Consider the following 17530-nt stretch of genomic DNA (forward strand, 5'->3'; position numbering starts at 1 on the left):
TATGATTAATCTCGAAGATTTCGCAACAATCTTTTAGTTTAGTAGTTTCAAAGTGCAGAACAGAATAAAGTGCAGCTGCAGCTTCTCCAGCAATGGCAGAAATCTCAGAAGCTCACGACTCGGATTCCTCGAAATTACAAGACAATGGTAGTGAAGCACCACAACGACCCGAATCTGAACCGGACTTCGACCCAAAATTAATGCGTAAAACCAAACCCGGATTGAAGCGCCTCTTTCTTACCTTTTCCGTCCTCTTCTCCTTCCTCCTTGGTCCGCCTCCATATCTCTGACACAGCTGTAATTCTAAATTTACCCCTTTTTTCTTAATAAATTAAACAATTTTTTTTCTTTTGTATTGAATTTGCAGGTTTCCCATTCTTATGGAAGTCCGTTGAAATCTACCGTTCTCCTCTTCCGTTTAGCGAAATCGACTCGCTCTCGACTCAGCTACGATCCGATAATTTACTATTGCCGCTCCATTTCCACGCCCTTTTCGTCGGATTTGATTCCGATCCCGATAGCGTCCGTCGGCCAATCCTATCCGAAATTGCCAAACCGACCTCTCAAAACCCTAAATGCTCCAACAACTATACTCTCTCTGTCACCGTGGATTTAGGCTCACGTTGCCTCCGCAGCCCAACATCGTCTCCACATTCGAGTTCTTACCGGTGCGGATCAATCACCGCCTCTGATTTTGTTCAGAACGATGATGTGGCGGTCGATGAGAGGCTGGCGTCAGTTTTTGGCGGGAAAAACAATGGGTACAGTGTGGTGGTGGTGAAGGGTGGGAGTGAGAGAGCTGTTGTGGGGAAGCATAGACACGCGTGGATGGTAGTTGGAGATGGCAGCGAGGTGGAGGTTGCAGCCTTGAAGGTTGCGGAGCTGTTGGTGAAGGTGTTTATTAATGGAGGAAGGGAGGAAGGGTCGATTCAGAACGAGTTTATGCCCGTAGGAACCAATGGGAAGATAGTTCTTTCCTTCAATTTGCTCAATGCTGATCCACGTGATTGGGTTTATGATTGGTATGAAGCATTTTGATGTTAACTTTTGCTCATCGTAAATTTGATTGATTTTAAAAACGTTTGTTGATTTTGTTTCTATTAGGTTTGTTTATGTTCAACATCTTTAGTTGAAGAACCGTTTGATAGAATTATTCTAATTTCTAAACCAAACTTGTTTTAGTTTGAATGTTATGGTGCTGCTGCTTTTTGCTCATCTGATATTTCCTTGTACTGGTCTGCAGGGATTTTGAGAAGATAGATGATACCTTGTTGGCCCCTATGATTGAGGCTTTGGGACCAGTGGCGAACATCAGTGTAGAAAGTCAGGTCAAGGGTCATCTTCCTTCTTAATTTCATTCGTATCTTGTATTCCGGTTTTCTTCTGATGGCGGTTTCATTGGTCTCATATGTAGGTTTTGTACCATACACCAAAGGCCTTGTTCTCTTATTGGAATCAAAAGTTGGAGAGCTATGTCTTTAGCACCAAAGATCTTCCTTTCTTTGTATGCATCTTTTAAGTTCTTCTTCTGCTTCTGTATATTATCAATAAAAGAATGCTGCATTTTATTTGGATTACTATATGTTTATGCAATTATCGCTTTTTGGCCCCAGGAAAATTTAGATATTGCAAGTAACGAAAGTTCTCATGATTTTAACAGGTAAATTCTAATGAATGGCACTTGGATACTTCAATTGCAGCTGGTGAGCGCTCAAAGATATTGCAATTTGCGGTGTATGTTCTTTTATTCGATGCTTCTTTTATTTCCTAACTGTAGCGGACGCATATATTGAACTGTAAGGGACTATGGGTGTTGTCAATGTATTTTTGGTTTGATGTCCATTTTGTGAGAATATGTTGATTCAGGAGTGTCAGCCAGCTTTGATATGCCTTTTCTGATAACCTCTCTTGTTCACTCTCATATTTGTGATTTGCTTGCATGCCTGTTTCATTTTCTCGAGCTGTTCATTTTCCTCTTTGTCGCCAGATATGTACCATCTGCAAAGGAATGCCCTCTTCTTCTCCAGCTGCCAAATGGAGAGATTTCTAAGACAAATGGCTTTGTATCTCCAGTTAGTTATCAAGGCTTTATTATATTCTTGTGTTTCACTTCTAATTATTCTGTGGGACTGCATTACCTTATTGCCTCTCATTTTAGATGTGGGGAGGTGTTATTGTTTGGAATCCCCGAGGCTGTTTAAAGGATACAGATTTCGAGTCCAGTGCCAAGAACATAATTCCAATACAGGTTAGATGATGGACCATGGAAAAGAAATGTGTAGTTGAATGAGTAGAAGTACACGTTCTTTTATTGCCGGTGGCTTCAGTTCAGTTTTCTCTACTTTGATGCATGAACATTCTTAAACAGGATCTTGAGAACATGTTTGAAGTATTCATTGGGCAGTTCCGGCAACTTTTTGGTTTCAAATCTGTCAATGTTTATGCTGGTGCATCAGGCGATTGGAATCTTCTGCCTAGTGAAAGAGGTTTTACTGAGTGGTAAACATAAAATCCTATGCAACTAACAAGCTATGCCTAATATGTTGTAGTTCCAAACAAATAATGGATTAGTCCAAACTGAACTCAATTTTGTAGTGGTTTGATCGGCATGCTTGTTCTTTGTGGTTGCTTAAGCCTTAAATTCTATCCAATATTTCTTAAAAGAATAAACAGTCTTCTCTAACTTGATCGGTTGTTCATTCTATGTTCGAGTTTTCTTACTTTCAGTTCTTGTCCAGGGAATTGGATGTCTTGTCGCGGCAGCAAACATGTTTTAATCTCCATTCATGTGTTACGACACTTGGATCACTTTCGAGATTGGTATGTGTTCATCAGTATTAAAAAAGAATTATCTGATTCAATAAGACTTTTTGCTACTGATGACAAATTTTAATGCAGGTTCAATCACTGCCAAGGATGATTATCATGGATGAGATCGGAAAACAGGCAAGATACCAAGTTTGTTTATCAGAGTAGTTGCATTTGTAACTCTGAAAATAACGATCAAACTATTTATGGCGGAGTTTTTGACTAGGTAAAGTTTTCTCTTGAGGATGCAAAGCTGGCACTAAGTAATGCTTCTAGTGGAGAGTATGAATATTCAGCTGGTATTTTCCTAAACTTACCTGTAGATTGTTTCTTAATTATCTGCTGTCCAATATCTCTTATCGGTTAGGCTTCTAACAAACGGTTTATGCCTTTTTTATCAGCCTCCTCTGGTAAAGCAAGGTCTCTGGCAGAGGATGCCTTTTTGCACCCATCGATTATGTCTGTTAGCTACTATTCCTTCGAGCACTGCTTTGCTGTCTACTCGGTTAGTTAAATGAAACTTTCATGTCTCTCTCTTGATAATAATTGAAGGGAAACTGAGATTTTCTTACAAAACCATGTTTTTCTTTACTTTTGGCTATTGGAGAATTAAGTTGGATTGATTGGACTCGAATGACTAGGCTCAAACTCAATGGCTGTTCTATTTTTGCAGCCCTTCTTTTTGCCGGTTTCAATGCATGTTATGCTTGCAGCTCTGAGAGAATTGAGACGATATAAGCAAGAAAAGGCAAAGTACCTAGCTTGGAAGGCTAAAGAAAAACCAGCATCTTAAGTATTTCCCTGGATGGAAGACTGACATCAAGCAATAGGGAAGATACTATAAGGCATGGGAGAAATTCAAGCAACAATACAAGATATGAGACAATTTTTGAAAAACTCTATGCAGGTTTGTATCCATAGAAAATTTAATTAAATCTGTTGAATTTGAGAATATTTTCATGAGTCCAAGTTTTGGATATATGCTGATTTACTGAAAGCTTACAAAAATATAAATTAAGACAATGCAGCACATAAGTTAGTTTGAAGTTTATAATCACTAATGGGCTAAAAGAACCACCCACGACCTATTTTTGTTCATAAAACTGAACATGAAATACCAATAAGAATTGCTACATATGCAGAGGCTCTTATATGCCAAAGTACAGCCTTGCAATCTTCTAGGATTGGCCATTAACTCATCTTCCGATTCAACAAGCAATGACCACTCGTTGCTGGATCTCCAAATATCAGCTTCTTGACTCCAATTCATGAATTATTTTCTTTCTTGGGCCCTAGAGGTACAAACATAAAGATTACTGAGACTCAGTGTAGGAAAGAGAAAAACAAGTCGAATATAGGGATGACAGAATGCTTTCAATACATGCATGTTAAACAAAAAGAATGATGAAGTGAAGGGTTGATAGGCGAAGGAAGTTCTTTAAAGACATTGTATAGTACTAAAGATGGAATTAAAGTGATATACAAGAATTTTCTAGAACTCCCTTGGGGACCAATTATCGGTACATTCCAAAAATACCAATTTCTTTTCAAGAGGCCAGCATTAACTTGCATCTAACTGTTAATACCTCCAAACAATCATATGCACAGAAGAAAAGCAAGGAAGATGAAGGGGGTTTTCTAGGCAATGTAAAAGAGAGAGAAATAACATTTGGAGCATCTCAAATTTAAGAAATTGGACAAAAATGATTTAAAGTTACCATTGGTATGCCTAAAGCTTTTAGATCCTCATCAGTCACGTGCACAAGTGCAGTCATATCAACCTGCAGAAAGATGTTAACAACAGATGGCAGAAATTTGTTTAATTTAATACAATGATAGTAAAGAAAAGGGGGTGGGGTAGAGATAATATAACATAGGATGGTAAAACTACGTACTTCCTTAGCTTGAAAAGTTATTGCATATTTTTCAAGACCCGAAGACTGGAGGCAGCCCTCCACTGAAGCATCAGCCTGCATAAGAAACCACACGACTTAGATACAAAAAAATATAACTACACAATAATGTATATTGTCCAGCCTCATCATAACTGAAAAACATGGAGGAATGCCTCTTATGTCAGAAACAACAAAATAGAAATATGGAAGTGCAAGCATGGAGACATTTACCATTCCATTTAAGAGAAAACCGGAAGTCAACTGAAACTTGCCCAAAGCCTAGCTGTTGATGGTGTCGAACAAAGTTAAAACATTGTTAAAACATTGCCCAAAACATTGTTAAAACAAGTAATATTCTTTGACAATAACAAATTGTAACAAAATGATTGTCACAATAACACGTTAAATTTAATCAAAATAAAAAGTTATGTCAAATTCATTTTGTCCTAATATTTTGTCTAAATAAAAAATTATGACAAATTTATTTAATCAAAATAACAATTTATAACAAATATTAATTTCTCATTATAAAAAAATTATGACAAATAATATTCTTTCACAATAAAAAAATTGTAACAAAATTATTTAGTCACAGTAAAAAGTTATAAAAAAATATTTAGTGATGAAATAAAAGTAGTGAGAAAATAAATTTTGTTGTAATATGTCTTTTTGTCACGAAAACAGTTTTTTGTTTAATGCTATAATTTAACTTAATTGTGACGAAATTTATTTTTTGTGATAAAATAATTATTTTATTTTAACAAATATTTTGTCTCTGTAAGTTACATTTAGTGACGAAATAGCAACTGCTACAAAATAATTTTTGTTACCTTATGTATTTTTGTCACAAAAACCCTTTATATTTGATGTTTAAATATAAGTTAGTTGTGACAAAATGTACTTCTCGTGATGAAATAGTTAATTGATTGTGACAAATATTTTATTGTGATAAGTTAATTATAATAACGAAATTTCATTGTTACAATAAATACTATACAATGGTAACGAACACAATTTTGTCACAATATACTTTACATTACAAGGTTGTTCTAACAAACATGGCAACAAATAAAATTAGTCAGAATAAATATATTGTGACAAATTTAGTACTTTTAATGATAAATAATTTTGTTGAAACAATCAAAATTTCTTGTAGTGTGATAGGGATGCTAAATGAAAAGTGAAAGGGAAAATAGCGTACGATGATGCGGTGTTGGGGAAAAGGGGGAAGCGACCTGAAATTTTTCTTTATCGATGGGAGATCGTGCGAAGCGAAAAGTCAATGAAGAGACGAGGTTGGCAGATATAATATCGGGGAATGGTAAGAACGACCAAAGTGTCACGGACTTACCTTTCCAACTAGGTTTGCAATCCGTGTAGCACCTGAAAAGGGACTCTTTCCAAGTCAAGTCAGCCTCAATCCTCAATGATCTGTCCAAGAAATAGCCACATGAGCCTTAGGATTATTGCAATAATAGAGTTTCCCAAGCCAAGGTTAGAGATCGTGGGGCATAGCAGATGCATACCCTACGACCTCACATTTCTTGTTGGGAAAAAATAGTTTATTATTAAAAAGCATCGGATTACATTGCCATACTCACCCCACACCACCGACTAGGCTGTAGGGGCAGCCCTCGATGGTGTGTCTACACACATACATTTACCTGTGAATCAACCCAAACTCTGTCGGCTGTCCACCCCCTACATATATGCGAAAACAAAATAATAGAAATGCTACCTATATACATTAAAACGCTCGAACTGGGGACTATGTATCCTACCCCACCTTCTCTACCTAAACATTGAAATGTTTGAAAAGATGACAAGCTTATTATACCCTGCCAATAGGCCCTATACATGGTTGGCCTTGGCGTACCTATTTGGTTGTGGCCACATAAGAAAGGAACGTCCACGACATTCTACCCCACCCAATTAGTCGATGTCATCATCGACGAGTGCTTCTCGAACCTTTCCCTTTTGACGTTGAGTTGAGGACTTCTCTCATGGTAAAATTCTTCCTTTCCAACTTCGGCAGCAAGGTTGTCGGTACTACATACGGGTTCTCTCCCAACAACATCAAACAACTTGTAGATGGCATCGAAATAACTCGTGCTGACATCATAAAATCGATACCTAAGACAACATCAAAATCATCCATCGGAGATATGGTAAAGTCAACTTCCCCCTCCCATACTCCTAGTTTTATATTCACATTCTTAGCGCTCCCACATATCGCCACAGCGGATGAGTTCACCGCCTTCATCTGCCCATCTTCCTTTGTAACTTTCAATCCGTACCTCATCGCTTCCTTAGGGGAGATGAAAGTGTTGGTTCCTCCAGTGTCCACCAGGGCCCTTGAAGTTATTCCATTCACTACGAGATCCACATACATGAGGCCCCTAACTGGCTCTTTCCTCAACTTACTAACTTGAGTTTGTAACACACACAAGAATCGAATCGAACACATTATAGCCGGTTCATTTTCAATATCTTCTTCAGACGGATCTTGTTGTGATTCATTCCTCGATGTGTTCACCAGCGCATTGAATGCCCTCATATGCGGACACTCAGCCAATCGATGAGAGACCTTACACAAATAGCACTCCAAGGATGACCTGGGTCTTTCCCCACTTTGCCTATATCCATTCTTAGGATACGAATTCACAGATTGCCTCGATTTATCACCACTTTGCTTATACCCATTACTTGACATATTCAGTGTTGGGTCTCGGAGAAAAGGTCTCTTATCCGCTTCCCAACTGAAAGCTCTATCCCTTCTAGCCACCTTATTCCCGTTACTCAAATTTATACCATCATCACCCCTAAACAAATTGTCCTCTCCTTGAAAGGGGCCTTTTCGTTTGACTATTACATTAGTATAATCGCTGAGACGCTCAGCGGCATTCATAGCCTCAGTCACATCCTCTACTTGTTGTCTCTAGATCTCTGTTCTAGCCCACGGTTTAAGCCCTTCCAGGAAATAGAACATTTTGTCGTTTTCAGCCATGTCTCGGATGTCTAGCATCAGTGTTGCAAATTCTCTCACATATTCACAAACAATCTCTGTTTATATTAATCCCCTCAGCTTCTTTCGTGCATTGTACTCCACATTCTCCGGGAAGAATGTTTTCTTCAATTATTTCTTCAAATCATCCCACGTTTTGATGGAACACACTCTGTCAACAAACTTGGACCGCCACCATAATTTGGCATCTCCTGCAAGATACATTGAGGCCATAGAGACCTTGTCCTCTTCGTAATTAGCCTGCATCACCTTAAAATATTACTCCATATCAAACAAGAAATTCTCTAACTCTTTAGCATCCCTGGTTCCGCCAAACCGCTGAGGTTCAGGTACCTTGACCCTTTGACTTCTGTCAACAGTGCCTGAACCCATATTACCCACAACGAGTTGAATTAAATTGACTTGAGCCTTGAGTTCGTCGAACGCCTCCAATACAGAACTGATTGCATCTTGTGCTTCAGCTTTAAGTTCGTTTAATGATTTTGAGAGTAGAGTTTGAGCTACCTCAATCACTCTAACTCGATCCTCCGAAATTATCCCAGCTTTTAGTGCCGCCACTTCGGCTTCTAAACTTTCAATTCTGTTATGGTCTACCGAACCACTGGAACGTGTTCCAACCATTTTCCAATATATGTTAAGTAACACTGTAATAATCACAAGTAAGTACCAGAATGCTTGGAATATAAATTGTCACAACACAAATTTTCCACCATCCTTGTGCCACAAAGTATCGCTTCGATGTCAACAACACGAATAAGCATTCTTGCACAAATATTACCATAAAGCACCTTTGTGCTACATAAAGCAAGATCCCCTGCCAAACATTGTAATTACGTGTGCTTGTATTGTTACTCGGATGAAAATATCCCTGCACATTTTCATAATTGAGCAACATTGTGCCTAGATCATCTTATTTCACCCAGCCTACTCCCCACATTAGGGCGCTTGACGTAAGATCAGGTCATCCTGCCTACTCCCCTCTGGAAGCGCTCGGCATGAACTCTGTCTATCCTGCCTACCCTACACGTTGGAGTACTCGGTGTAAATCAAGAACACCCTGTCTACTCCACACATTAGAGCGCTCGGCGTAAGATCAGGTCATCCTACTTACTCCCTTCAGAAAGCACTCGGCATGCATTGTCTCCCCTGCCTACTTTTAACGTTGAAGCGCTCGGCGTGATATTAAAGCACATCTTATTTCACTCGGCCTACTCCACACGTTAGGACGCTCGGCGTAAGATCAGGTCATCCTACCTACTCCCCTCTGGAAGTGCTCGGCATAAACTCTGTCTACCTTGCATATCCCACACGTTGAAGTGCTCGGCGTGAATCAGGAACACCCTACCTACTCCACATGTTAGAGCGCTCGGCGTAAGATCAGGTCATCATTAATACTTCTCTCTGGAAACGCTCGACATGTACACTGTCTCCCGTGCCTACTCTCAACGTTAAAGCGCTCGGCGTGATATTAATGCACATCTTATTTCACCCGGCCTACTCCACACGTTAGAGCGCTCAGCGTAAGATCAGGTCATCCTGCCTACTCCCCTCTGGAAACGCTCAGCATGTACTCTGTCCCCCTGCCTACTCTCAACGTTGAAGTGCTCAGTGTGACATTAAAGCACCCTGCCTACTCCACACGTTAGAGCTCCCAGCGTAAGATCGGGTCATCCTGCCTACTACCCACTAGAAGCGCTCGGTATGAACTCTGTCCCCCTTCCAACTCTTAACGGTAAAGCGCTCGGCGAGAATTATGAATGCCCTGCCTACTCCACACGTTACAGCATCCGGCGTAAGATCATGTCATCCTGCCTACTCCCCACTGGAAGCGCTCGCCATGAACTCTGTCCCCCTTCTAACTCTTAATGGTGAAGCGCTCGACGAAAAATAGGAATACCCTGCCTACTCCACACGTTAGAGCACCCGGCGTAAGATCAGGTCATCCTGCCTACTCCCCACTAGAATCGCTCGACATGAACTCTGTCCCCCTTCCAATTAGGTTTGCAATCCATGCGGTACCTGAAAAGGGACTCTTCCCAAGTCAAGTCAGCCTCAATCCTCAATGATCTGTCCAATAAATAGCCACATGAGCCTTAGAATTATTGCCATAATAGAGTTTCCCAGGCCAAGGTAAACTACATAAATGGTAACTTTTGTTCTTGGGATAAATTATTGGTAATTGTATTTTTATAAACCCAAAATAATTCAGGAATAAAATATTAATTTATCTCATTTTCCCATATGTTTTCTTCCCTAAACCTTTGCTTCATCTCTAAACTCGAGACCAAGTTTTAACAAGGATTTGTTACACCAAATAAGCTACTTGATACGTTGGGGGAATCTATAAAGATACAAAGAAATGTGGCAGAAGAGATTTTATATGATTTTTTTTCCAAAAAAAATACAACTTTAAATTGAGATCAAGATGCCCTACTTCACCATTGCAATCAACCATGCTTAGAGTTGTTGCTTGTTCGATTTGCACCATTGCTTGAGGAAAGAATCATAGTAAGGTCGATATTGTTCGATCCGAATTCGATTTCGTAACACCTTGTCGGAGAATTGAATATTCAAAGCTTACCTTTCAACAGATTTACAAAACAATATAAGCATCATTTCGAGGAAAAGAAAAGAGATATAAAAAAGAATTTGTTGTTTAAGCTCACTTGATATGCTAGTTCACAATTGAACTTGAACTCATTGAAGTTGTCGTGGGAGGGGCTAATGTGAGGAAATCTCCATCAAAGACCCTATTTGAGGATGAACAATAATATCATTTCCTGAAAATAATACAAAAAAAGAAGTTTTTTTTAGGAACAAGGAGATTAAATTCGAATCTGAAAATTATAATAAAACCTGAAATTATGGATTCTCAACAAAATCTCTCCAAAACTCTTCCTCTTCTTCTTGTCCTTCGCTCACCTTCTATTCTTCATCTCTTTTTCTTCAAGTCCCAATTACAAGCTCATTTCCATGTCCTCGACTCCTCCAAGCCAAATCACTCTTTCTTCGCCCGACACGCACCCTCCGTGATTGACTTCTCTGTGTGGGAAGCACCCCAGTCTCCTCAAAAACCCTTTTTCTTCTTCCTACTTTGAAGCTCGTCGTGGCCTCGAGTGCTAGACTTGACCACATCGACTTGCAAGAATATCGCCACCGAGGCATTACCGTCACCACCGTTGGTCAAGCTTTCTCTTAGGATGTTGTCGACTTTGCTATTGGGCTTCTCATCAATGTTCTCTGACAAATTTCAGCCAGTGATCGGTATGTTCGGTCCGGGTCGTGGGTCACAAAGGGAAAATATCGGTTGAAATTTTTAAAGTTTAGTGACCAAAACAGAAAAGGTAAAATAATTGAGTGTGAATGGTTTAAACCCGATTTAAACAACATTAAATAAAGGAGTTGGACTGCTTGACATGCCACGTCAGCAAACTATAACGGAATCATTGGTCAACGACGGAAAACGTTAGTTAAATGGCTACATTGAGTTCTTTGTTTGAGTTGTTGGGTCACATTGATAAAAAAAATGGATAAGGGCTATATGTTTTTTTTAAAGTTTAGGGGCTTCAGGTGTCTTTTGGCCATTATTTTATTATTAATAGCGTGAACTATAATGTTCATTTGACTTGAGTGGCACGTTTGAGACTAGGTGTCGGCTAAAGACAACTTAAAATGGGTAGAGTCGAGACTGGTACGTTATGAGTCTCTCGGGCTTGAATTGAATTGGACTAACTAAATTGTGGGTATATAACTAGAAACCTAAGAGAAACGGTTGTTTTGGCTCAATACCCCAAGCATGTTAATTATTTAAGGTATTGTGCCTCCAACAAATTTATTTTGGAAACTACAGCAATTTCTACCGTTCACACCGAACTCATCATCTCGAGGTGACGAGTTTCATAATATATTATTTTTAAATTGACCTATAAAAGTGGGCTCCATATGGGCTATTATGTTAGTATTATTAATAGGACTCGTCACTTTGACATGAGAAGTCCATTAAAATATTTTTTTAAATTACGAAAATAAAATATATAAATTAAAAAAATTAGATTGGGTGACGAGTTCCTTCAAATTTAAAAACTAGCCTTTGGCTAACGGCCACTTGAAAGTCTTCACTTTAAGATGATGAGTTCGGTTGGATAAAATTAAAAAAAATTAAAATTACAAAAATAATTTTAAAAAATATAAAGTAATTAAATAAATTCAAAAAATAAATATTTACAAATATAATTTATTTATATTTCCTAAGTTCTTGACGATGTTGCGGAGTAGTGGAATGATAATGTCGCGGGGCTTGTTGAGTACATCGGGGTCGTAGGCCTTGATCGTCGCCGTCATCATAGCCGTTGTCTTCTTCTTCTTCTTGTCGATGAGGTGTACTTAACACACTCAATCCACATTCGAAATGTTGTGATGGATTTATGACATTCGACGCCATCATTATCGTAATTGCTTCGATTTGACTTCTACTTTGTTGACCATATAGGATATCATGTTCCGTCAAAGATGCTTGAGTAAATTGCAGTGCATCTTATGAACCTCCAATCCAATTCGATCGAGTCTCGACTGAAGTATGAAATGGGGGATAGAGACTGAAACTAGACTGAGATGCATAATAGTACTCTTCAGCTGCAGATGCTAAAGCGGAAAAAGACGACGATGATGCTTTCTTCTTGGACTTGGCGCATGTGGCCTTATGATGTTCTCATTCTCCCATTTCTTACGGTGTCGTGAGATATGATTTTCCATTTGCTTCGTAATTTCAGAGATAGAGAGAATAGTCAAAATCTAGGTCCAGCGGTGTAATGTCGAAACACGAGGGAGCGATCGTTCAAGCTGATTTCATTGCTCCATGTATCTAGCTTGTTTCACCGGCTAATTTTCGGTATGTTTCACACGCGTATCGATTCTATGGAGCGCGTCCATATCAACCATCATCGTAGGAATTGGTTGATGCATCACAAACTGTCGAATCACTCTGTAATACCCCAAATTTTGATTAGTGACTAAAATATAAGTTTTGAAAGTTTAAGGGCTAAAGTATAAACTTTATAAAAGTTTAGGGACTAAAAATATAATTTTAAAAAATTATATATTTTAGCCATTAAATGAATAGATTTTCCTAAAACAATGATTTTCATGAAAATTAGATTTTTGATACGGGATTTGTGCTAAAAGTTATAAAACGATAAAGTTTGGCATTGAAATGGGATAACTGGATCGAGCCGGAATTTTACGAAAAATTGAAGAATGTTAGAAAATGGTTGGAAATATTATTTTCAATTTATACTAAAGAAATTTGGCTTAGAACACTGTAATTTTTTAAGATTTGGTTGAACAATAGATTAGTGACTAAAATGCAATTTTCAAAAATTGCATGGCCAAAGTAAAATCTTATTTAAAAAACCTCAAATTTTTTCTCTATTATAAAAAAAACTCAAACCCTTAAAAAATCATGAAAACATGACGTAAGAGTAACTAATTCATTACAATCAACAAAAATCCTATCCTTTGCTTAATTTCTCGTATTTAAAAAAATTTGGAGAGAAAAAATCTAATTATACTGAATTGAAAGAGATTAATTTAGCCAAAAAAAAAAGGGAAATATATTTTTATTTCTTTTTTATTAACTAATATGATCATAAAGTAGTATTTGCTCTTAATCATTTGACGATTAACGTTCAAACATCTTTACTGTAGACGCTGATGTTCAATCTTATAATTTTTAAAAATAACCATCATTTCTTCAACTATTTAGATAATTTGGTTAACCCGGAAAGATAATTTAGACTAAATGTTGCTGCTGATAATGGTGATTGGTGGTTGTTAAATTTCTGCTTAACGCGTGGCTTAATGATTGTTGTCAACTTGTCATTAATTTCTCATCGATTGTAGCAAAAAAAAAAAAAGATGGAAAAACACACTTGTAAATCTTATTTGGATGCACAACATTCTAACATTTATTCAATTGTGGACACCCTTCAAGCGTTCGCATTCAACTGATTGTCAGTGTCTACGTGATATATTCACTACAGCTCTAATTTTGGTTCACCTTTTGAAGAAGACCGAAGTAGGGGTTCGTCATTGCAGAATTTAACAAAGAACCAGCATGGTTTAGCAGCCGTATATCAACTTTATCACGTGGAAAAACCAAGAACTCGTTCCCTTCACTTCTCTCGAATCCGCAAAGCTCGAGAAACTCGATCCCTCCTCTCAAGCTCCCAACCCTTTCCTGAATCGAATTAAAGCTTGTCGTCACAAAATAGGTAAGAAAAGCACGGAGGAGGTCTCGATGCTATCCCACCGGGCTAAGGCATGTTACCTGGAACTTCGGGTTACCAAGCCGGATCTTCCTGAACTTTTCCTCGTCGGGACTCTTTGCGACGTTTCCGACATAAATCAACAGGGTTTGGAATGCCCTTTTAACTCTGTCATTGTCATCCTGGACTCAAAATAAGCAGGGATCATGTTGCTTAAAGTAGCATACACTAGATCCGGTACATGAAAGGGAAATGCACTTTAGGCCTGCAAATTTAGTGTCTAAATCTGGTTCATGGAGATACATTTCAATGCACATGGTCACTCATGGAGCAAATTACAACACATATGATATAGGCAGTCGATTCTTTCGTTCGATTAGCTGCGAAAATAACGAGTTAAGAAATCGGTTACCTTGTAAGCTAGCTTCAGAGATCTTAGGCATTCTCTCAAACGGTCATCCTTCTTAACAGACTTAACAGGCAAGTAATTCTGCAATTTTCAACAGGATCAAGCTCAGTATGATTTCTTAGTCTTCCTTGTGTTTAGAGATTCCATTTGAAAGATATATAAACCTTTTCTTCTTCTCGTGCAATAGGTCGAGTTGGATTCGCGGCTCGGTTTTCAAGTGGCAATCCGAGTGCTCGTTTTCGTTCCAACTGAGAAGTTACAAGAATTGATTGAACCACAATCAGTTTCAATAACATAACGACACTCAAATAACATACACAAACAACATAGTAAGTAACTGGAACAGACCTTATCCACTTCTAATTTCTTAAGCACTCTCTCCCTTGCCCTTTTCTCTTCATCCTTCTCGACTTTTCGCAAGGCCGTAAGGCTGATAAATTGTACATCCGGAAGTAAATAGCTAATTGTGTCATTGCTTTAAGAAAGTAGAGTTGCCGTAAGGAATACATATTATACGAACCGTTGTCGTTCATTTTCCTCGGCAATCCTCTTTGCTTCTTGTAGTGCTTTGCCTGCTCGAATCCTTTCCTGCACAAAGTGTCTCAGATACCAAGATGCAAGCAATGGCAAAACCAACAAAATGAAGGATTTCACAATACCTTCTCCCTTTCTCTTTCAAGTTTCTTTTCTTCTTCCCGATTTTTTATCCGAACTCTATCCCTAAGAGTGATCAGCTTAATGAGAATGTAAAGGAACAGGTTGGAAAAAAGGGTAGCATGAGTTTAACAAAGGGAGAATGCTTTCATCACAAAGGGATTGCTGTGCTGAAGGCAAACCTTAGTTCTTGTTCTTTGATTTTTACTGCTTCTGTGATATCATCGGGCTGAGGGGACTCAATATCCACGTTTATTGCCGCCTGTGACAGGAGAAAGAAAACCTTGTGAAGGGGCAAAATATATCAACAACACATGGATCTAAAGTTTCATCCTTCAATAGGCCTATATCCGGGGCGGATCCGAAGGGGCTGGAACAGCCTTAGCCGGTTGGCCACCGTAACTATGAAGAAAACACTATCAAGAAAGGGAAAGGCCATACCAGGGGCATCTGGTCAATGTCTGGATCATCCTCGTGATCAATGAGCCAATTCACAGCATCCTCAATGGTAGTATTCCCTGTATCAGTGGGGAAAAATCATATAAAAACATACAAAAAAGTCACAAAATATCTCTCAGAAGAAAAAACCATACTAAGTCGAAAGCTAACCTGAATAATGAAGTCCCCGAACTGCTCTGGCTCGTGGGAATCCCAATGATTCAAGTTCACCAAGTAACTTCATACTTACTTCCATAACCGGAATTTCTTTCGTGCAATGTAAGGGAGATGGATTAACAAAGACATACAGAAGAATTAAGAAGAAGAAGAAGAACCATGAATGAACGACACGTACCTTGTTGGGGCTGCATGGAAGACATGGTTTAAGAAGGCTAAGGCTAAGATAGTGGTTATCGGAAAATGAACAGAAATGGGGTTTAAATGATTTTAAATGGATTCTTAAAAGAAAACCCAACTTCATAAACCATCGAAGTACATATTCCAAGCATTAGAAAACGCGGGCAACTTCAGGTAATTTCTTTTTGGTTCTTGCTTTTTCGATTGGCAACATTTTTATTCCCTTGCTATACTTTTCGGGGCGACATTGATATAGCTCACACGCAAAGAAATTTGCTCCACACATAACCGCCTTTCTTCCTTTAGTTTTACCTAGCGTACGGTTTTTCGAGCCTACTATCAACGATTTATGTAAACAAAACTATTTATATCTTGTCACGGACATAATCTCTCAATTCGGTTGTCACGCAGCGACACTTAAAAGAATTTTTTTCCAAACAAATTAGATTTTTCTTCAATGATCAATATTTCAAATTAATCTGCCATACAAGTGACGTTATACTCGATACAAGTCATTTCGAGATCCCGCCAGGTATAACGAATGATAGAGTGCAGCCTCACTCCTCAACTAAAAGCGTGATATGAGGCCCTCACTTCAAACTATCCTCAAGTATTTATCCTAGAGAGACGTTATACCTTCCTCTCATTTTGAGCTAACAAGCGGAGCTATTATAGTGTAAGTGACATTCTCCTAGACTCATGTAGTATCTAGGTGTGTGGGTATTAAGATCAAGTGGACGGTACAATGTCTTTCTAAGATTACCTAGGGACAGTTTGAGGCCGATTGACATCAAGTGATCTCAATGGTAAAAAAAAAATGTAATTCTTTCTATCGGGTTCAAAGAGTTACAAGGGTGTGTGTACATTATGACTACGTTAAGAAAACTCGAAACAGATATTATCTTATAATTACTTCAAACTAGCTTTGTTAAAACTCAAATATAATTTATTTTAGATAATTGCACACACCTATATAAGTTTCCTTTGAAGATGTAACATCAAATATGTTACAAAACCACAAAATAACAGTCTAATTTGATAAATATGAAGAAAACTTATTACTCCAAGAACTATAATCCAATTTAAACATTACTCGTTGTAATTATTTCAAACATCAAAACATGAGGTGTTATTTTCCTCTAAAATAATCACCTCTCGAGAATTTAAAGTTAAATATATCATGTATGTATATAGAAAATAAATTTGTTCTCCAAATATAAATTTTTATTCTATAAGGATTATTTTTTAAATAAATTTAATTAACTAAATTTTCGATTATTAGAGCCATAATCAAATTTAAATTAAGTATCAATTAAAAACTAAGTTAATGGGTAACAATTTACCTATACTCTTTCACAATATTAAAGATTATATAAAAATAATTTTTATTTTAAATGATCACGCATTTAACAATATCAAATTACGTACAAATCAAGTGTTTTCTGTAGTAAATGAATTTTTGTTATTCTTAGAGGATATGGGGTCGAGCACTATTGATATCAGGGGTGTGAGCGTTCAATGTCAAAACGTTGAGAATTGTTTTTGAATAGATATTATCTCAGATTAATAAAAAACAATATCAAATTACTAAAAAATAATATTAATTTTTCTCAACAATCATTAATACGAAGGGGGAATCAAGGGGCCCATTTCTTTTGGCTCATTATCGAATGTCAATGTC

The 17530-nt window shown here is 37.8% G+C and overlaps 2 protein-coding genes and 1 long non-coding RNA gene across 3 annotated transcripts; 1 reads left to right on the forward strand and 2 right to left on the reverse strand.

The window, feature by feature from the left end:
• Positions 1-48: 48 nt before the first annotated feature.
• On the forward strand, positions 49-3791 carry LOC120153176 (GPI transamidase component PIG-S-like). The gene is made up of 13 exons (XM_039165180.1): positions 49-270; positions 368-1022; positions 1244-1328; positions 1415-1504; positions 1661-1734; positions 1988-2072; positions 2159-2248; positions 2369-2499; positions 2739-2820; positions 2899-2946; positions 3035-3107; positions 3210-3313; positions 3482-3791. Exons 1-13 carry the CDS (start codon positions 93-95, stop codon positions 3599-3601), a joined length of 1815 nt encoding a protein of 604 aa, XP_039021111.1. The 5' UTR covers positions 49-92; the 3' UTR covers positions 3602-3791.
• A 108-nt stretch (positions 3792-3899) lies between these two features.
• LOC120153193 lies at positions 3900-4904 on the reverse strand. The gene is made up of 3 exons (XR_005518768.1): positions 4704-4904; positions 4527-4589; positions 3900-4100 (listed from the first exon to the last, which is right to left on the reverse strand). It is a non-coding gene; the product is annotated as an uncharacterized LOC120153193 (long non-coding RNA).
• Positions 4905-13645: 8741 nt separating this feature from the next.
• Positions 13646-16013, reverse strand: LOC120153214 (UBX domain-containing protein 1-like). Its single transcript, XM_039165215.1, has 11 exons — positions 15848-16013; positions 15664-15759; positions 15496-15572; positions 15237-15316; positions 15060-15120; positions 14921-14988; positions 14749-14830; positions 14565-14648; positions 14404-14481; positions 14054-14173; positions 13646-13963 (listed from the first exon to the last, which is right to left on the reverse strand). Exons 1-11 carry the CDS (start codon positions 15870-15872, stop codon positions 13769-13771), a joined length of 966 nt encoding a protein of 321 aa, XP_039021146.1. The 5' UTR covers positions 15873-16013; the 3' UTR covers positions 13646-13768.
• Positions 16014-17530: the final 1517 nt, after the last annotated feature.

This window comes from Hibiscus syriacus, unplaced genomic scaffold, assembly GCF_006381635.1.
Source record: "Hibiscus syriacus cultivar Baekdansim isolate YM2019G1 unplaced genomic scaffold, ASM638163v2 tig00111099_pilon, whole genome shotgun sequence".
NCBI lineage: Eukaryota > Viridiplantae > Streptophyta > Magnoliopsida > Malvales > Malvaceae > Hibiscus > Hibiscus syriacus.

Coding starts and splice junctions, on each gene's coding strand:
- LOC120153214 (XM_039165215.1), bottom strand. CDS start 15,872: ATGTCTTCCATGCAGCCCCAACAAG. Junction 15,760..15,847: donor TTCCATGCAGCCCCAACAAG/GTACGTGTCGTT, acceptor ATTGCACGAAAG/AAATTCCGGTTATGGAAGTA. Junction 14,649..14,748: donor AGAAATTAGAAGTGGATAAG/GTCTGTTCCAGT, acceptor GTAACTTCTCAG/TTGGAACGAAAACGAGCACT.
- LOC120153176 (XM_039165180.1), top strand. CDS start 93: ATGGCAGAAATCTCAGAAGCTCACGACTCGGATTCCTCGAAATTACAA. Junction 271..367: donor CCTCTTCTCCTTCCTCCTTG/GTCCGCCTCCAT, acceptor TTGAATTTGCAG/GTTTCCCATTCTTATGGAAG. Junction 2,500..2,738: donor GAAAGAGGTTTTACTGAGTG/GTAAACATAAAA, acceptor GTTCTTGTCCAG/GGAATTGGATGTCTTGTCGC.